At 47.8% G+C, this 5,078-nt stretch overlaps 1 protein-coding gene across 1 annotated transcript; it reads left to right on the top strand.

Moving 5' to 3' along the window:
- The first annotated feature begins 521 nt into the window (after window positions 1-521).
- Window positions 522-4,740, top strand: LOC109761380 (uncharacterized). Its single transcript, XM_073499433.1, has 5 exons — window positions 522-1,386; window positions 1,928-2,416; window positions 2,842-3,191; window positions 3,748-4,236; window positions 4,313-4,740. The coding sequence occupies exons 1-5, from the start codon at window positions 522-524 to the stop codon at window positions 4,586-4,588; spliced, it is 2,469 nt and encodes an 822-aa protein (XP_073355534.1). The 3' UTR covers window positions 4,589-4,740.
- The last annotated feature ends 338 nt before the right edge of the window (window positions 4,741-5,078 follow it).

Below are 5,078 nucleotides of genomic sequence, written 5' to 3'. Positions count from 1 at the left end.
GGTTGCCGACGCTCGCACGCGGGAAATAAGGGGAAAGCAAAAACTCTAGCCACAGATTGATAGATAGAATTGTGATTTAGGGTTCGCCTTCCCTGATCCCCCCGCCGCCGCTGCGGCCCCCCACCCCCACCCCCACCGGCGGATTTCCTCCATGACTCCGACTGAGGGATCCTCCATGGCCAATCGTACTTCAGTCGGTGACGACCAAGAGGAGAAGATACGGACCTCCCGCCCATGTCTTGGTTCCCTCCGCACGCCCCCCACGACTGCGGCGATCCTCCCCCAAAGTCGGTCGTCCTCGTCACCCTGGTCTACGCCGACGACTGCACCAACGCCTCCACCGCCGAGGGCTTCACCAGCAACGGCGACGCCATCTGCCTCACCTTCTGGCCCGCGCATCCGCCGCTCATCTCCTACTTCACCGTCCACCTACCCACCTTTTCCAGGACGGATCCGCCACCTCGCTCACCCTTCTGCCACGCCTTGTCCGCACCGACGGCAACCTCGCCCTCTTCCGCGTCATGATCGACTCTTCATACATCGACCCAGACCACAACAACTACATCATCTACCGTGCCGGCGTCAACAAGCTTGAGGTGCTCCCCGCCCACCCCACCCGCTTGTTCGCCGACTGGTCAGTTGCCCTCCTGCGCTACCCCGACGACGGCAGGTTCTTGGTCGCCAATCTCCGTTCAACTTACGACCTTGGGCAGTACGCCCTCGATCTGTTTGACTCCCGGTCAAGCACATGGATCACCAGGCCCATGCGTACAGAACCTCCACACGAGGACTGCTACTATGGCACTCCGACCAAGGTGATCACCCTCGGTGGCGATTGCGGTTCAGTCGGTTGGGTCGACCTATGGAATGGCATCCTCATCGGTGATCTGCTCCCTGGCGGCGACGGCGATGACAACAACGTCCTCCGCTTCATCCGTTTGCCCATGCTTTTGGCGCCCAACAAGATGACCCCGGGCTGTTTGTCCTGTGACTGGGACGTCTCTGTCGGCAGAGACGGCTCCATCAAATACTCAGAGGTGTGGGCTCATCCTGTCCCTGGCTCACCGACCTACATCTTCGAGGACTGGGGTGCTACCATACTGACATGGCTGGAGTCCAAGAAGAAGTGGCACATCGACCTCAAGCTCAAAGCCTCGGACATCATCGTGGATGAGACTCACTCCCAGTTGCTTCCTCAGCATGATGTCAAGGCCACAACGAAGAATGCAACCTTGAGCAGACTTCACACAGGGCATCCTGCTCTCAGCTTGCATGATGATGATGTTGTTTACATCATGGCCAAGGTTGACCACATGGACGACGACTCGTGGATGCTTGCTATTGACATGAGGAACAAGACTCTAAAAGGAGTGGCTGCTTTCACCAGTAAAAGAAGCTTGGGTTTTAGATTCATGTACCTGCAAAGTGACCTCTCCAACCATCTGGTGGCCACAAGCGAAAACACCGAGGTCTTCAACCTTCCGCCCAAAAGCAAAAGATCCTCACGCAAGTCCTACTACATATATTTCTGTCTATCTAGTATTTCTGAAATAGTATTGCACTTGGTCGACATTAGGGGACTAAAGCAGGCAGTAGTTCACTAATCCTGGATAGTGGGGGCAACCTGCCCTTGGATCGAGTAGATTAGTAGTAACTATTTGGTCACAGTAAGGTTTATGTCCTTCATTGCAAGGTATGTCTTTGTTTTGGCCCCTCAAGTATAGTTGCGTAAACCTGTGGTATTTGCAAATATGGCAGGGAAACGGGGGGTGGTTCTAGGTCTCGTCAAAATAAAATGAAGCAAAAATTTGAAGGTGGAAACACAAATGGTAACCCAATAAGTGTTTTAATCAGAGTGATGTCGTCCTTTGGACCTGCTATTTCCTTGGCAATATACATGTGACATCTTATCAACTAGTGTAAGCAGGTTATCACCTGAGGTTGTCTTTTTACGCTAAAAGATTTGCACCTTCTTTATCTCTTCACAGAAAGAAGAATCCTTCTAAAACTGCCAAGCAACAACCTGGGAAGACTCTTGCTAACAGCTGTCGTGTGGAACAAGAAGAACAGGAGCTGAGGATACTCGAGCCTCAAGTTATTACTATTCAGCCCCCGTCTGTACCTAAGGAGGACTCTGTTGGCATATTACCTCTAGGACAGGGGTCTGATGTGCCAGAAGGCATTGGTGCTGCTTCCGCAAATGTGAGTGCACCAAGATCATTTACCGTGGAGGTCAAGAATGACGGCGCTGGAGATGCCAATGAGCAAACTAAGGAGACAAGTGCAAGCAATGCCACTGGCCTAACATCTCTAGGACCATTATCCCCGTCTGATGAAGGCGCGGTCTTGAATAATGACTTGATAGAGAAAACAGATGGCTATCTCTCTGATGAACATTCATTTGAACACAACCAAAGTAAGTTATGAAAGATGCCATTTACCTCTTTTTATCTGTACTTTCATTTGTGCCTATGTGAAGATCTGTTATGCTAGGACATGTTGGAGTTACTATTTCTGTATGACCCTGAGCTGTTTTTATTTTTTGATGCATGTTTATTGCCTATTATCAGCTCATCCACTGGCAAACAAGCATGCCTTACCTACCAAACACAAGGTTTAGTGTGATGTGGTACATCAAACCCTGATTTTTGTGCCTCTTTTTTGAATTCTTTTTACCTTGGGTCTCCCGGACTGTAGAGCTTATGCATAGCTCTTTTTGTATTTCATGTTGCATGCTCCCTCCTTGTCTAACTGACCAGAATTCCCTGTCTTTCTAGTCACTTTCTCTTTTGTTAATTATATAGATCGTCTTTCTCAATTTTAATGATTTCATCCTTCTAGATGCAGATTCAAATGGTGATATGTCTACTACAGCGTATCAGTTGGAAGACTTGACCATACATGAGGAAAACAGACCAAAACCATCTGATGATAACCCAGCTATAATAATCCCAGGCCACCTTCAGGTTTCCAATGCTGATTTTGCGCACTTGACATTCGGTAGTTTTGTGTCTGGGACACTCGATGCATCATGCTCCATGATGCCTGCCAATGCACCAGCAATGCCGCCTTTCCGTGAGTTGGATCCAACATTCTCACTGCTTCTTACTAACCCTCCATTGGCTACAATGGTTCATGGTACACCACAATCGTCCGTGAACAATGCAACTGTTTCTTCACAACCACAAGAGGTATGAACACTTCACTGAATCATGGACTAGACGACAACTCTTTTGAGAGTAGCCATGTGTTACAAATTCTATATGTACGAATTCTGGTAAAAGGGTAAAATATATTTGTTTGGTGAGGAACATGGGTTAGTTGTATACAGTTTTACTTGCTGCACTCTGAAATGTGTCTGGAAGTTGCAGCCTGCAACCAGGATAACTCTTGCTTACTGCTCTTAGTGCAGCTATGCTGCATATTAATTGTTAACTATGCCCAGAGTGTTAGCAATCAATTTTTTTGTCATGTTTGGTCAAATCCTGTTGTAGTTACATCTGCCTCGTGCTTTATTTTGTTCAGTTCTATGTCTTGTGGCTAGCAACACTTACATTTGTGCCTACTTCTACGTGGGCATTTTTGCTCTAGAGAGCTAAATTGTAGCTGTATTACTCATTAGGATTTTATTATGCTGTTATTTTTGTTACTGAAAAAGCTGCAATTCTGCTGTTCTCTTGTTACGTTAGATGTTCAGTTTTCTTAGTTATTTTTGCAGCACCATTCTAATATGGTTTGTTCTTGTAGAATGTTAATCAAGGTGGTTTATCCAACCCACAGTTGACCCACTCTCAGGGAAGCACCGGCATTGCCCCAGGTCCTCCTCTGCCTCACTATCTTGCTGCCCTTCATCCTTATGCTCAAGGAGGGCTTCCCCTTGGATATGAAAACATGATCGGATACCCATCTTTGCCGCAAAGCTATGCGTATCTCCCGCCTGCTGCCTATCAGCAAGCATACATGAACAGTGGTCTATTCCACCAAGGCGCAGCTGCAGCTCCCAACTCGGGCGTAAAATACCCAATGCCACAATACAAGAGCAATGTTCCTCTTGGGAGCCTTCCACAGCCAGCCTCGATGCTCTCCAACTACGTTGGAGGTTTCGGAACTGCAAATGGCATGCCTCAAAACTCTGCCCTGAACCAAAGCAATCCGTCGGCAACCACAGGTCCTGGGTTTGATGGAGCAATGCCCTCCCAATACAAGGATGGAAACCCCTACATGTCTCTACAGCAGGTAAGAGATTCACGCAAGAGTGGGGGAACTAGATTTATATTAGGAAAATTGCTAACCTCCATGTTTGTCTGTGTAGGGCAAGAACCCTGCAATGTGGATGCATGGAGCTGGTTCGCGAGGAATGCCGCCTCTTGCTGCCAACCCCTTGTATGGCTATCAAGGGCAGCAGGGCTACCAGGGGCAGCAGGGCCACCAGGGCGGCCTTAGGCAGGGGCAGATGCCATCGCAGTACGGCACAACGCTCGGGCAGTCGCAGCCAGGCCTAGGACCCGAACACCGAAACCCCAGCGATGGAAACTTGAGTGCTGCCGCCACCGCCCAGGCTAACCAAATGTGGCTGAATGGCTACTGATTCAGGCCCCCTTGTCAGTTGTCCTGAATAGAGATATAGAGTTGGTAGCTACTGTGAAATTTTGAAGAGAGGCCCGTGAGATGTGTTCCAGCATGTTCAACCTGTAGTTTCTCCTAGGGACCTCGGCTGCAGCTCAACTTCTTTATTTTGAGATTAGATAGAAAAGAACGGTTTATTGTCTGTCTGTCTGTCTGTTTATTCTTCTTTCTTTTTTCTGTTGTTTATTATATATATTGTGTAACAAAGTAGCACCATTAACTTTTGAGGAGGCGTAACATCAGCCCCTGTTTTCTGCTCGAAGTTGGCAAAAAAGTTTACAAAGTGAATAGTAGTAGTGATGGCTATAAATGGATAAAATGTTTGCGCAATGTTCCAATTCTGTCGGCTATAGTAACTGATTAGGCGTCAAGGGAGCATTTGCTGCATGGTTCTAAGGTTGATGAAAATGAGATATTTAAGTATAAATGCATGAATAATTTAAACAGTACTC

This window comes from Aegilops tauschii, chromosome 5 (genome assembly GCF_002575655.3).
Source record: "Aegilops tauschii subsp. strangulata cultivar AL8/78 chromosome 5, Aet v6.0, whole genome shotgun sequence".
NCBI lineage: Eukaryota > Viridiplantae > Streptophyta > Magnoliopsida > Poales > Poaceae > Aegilops > Aegilops tauschii.
This window is presented reverse-complemented; position numbering and strand designations above follow the sequence as displayed.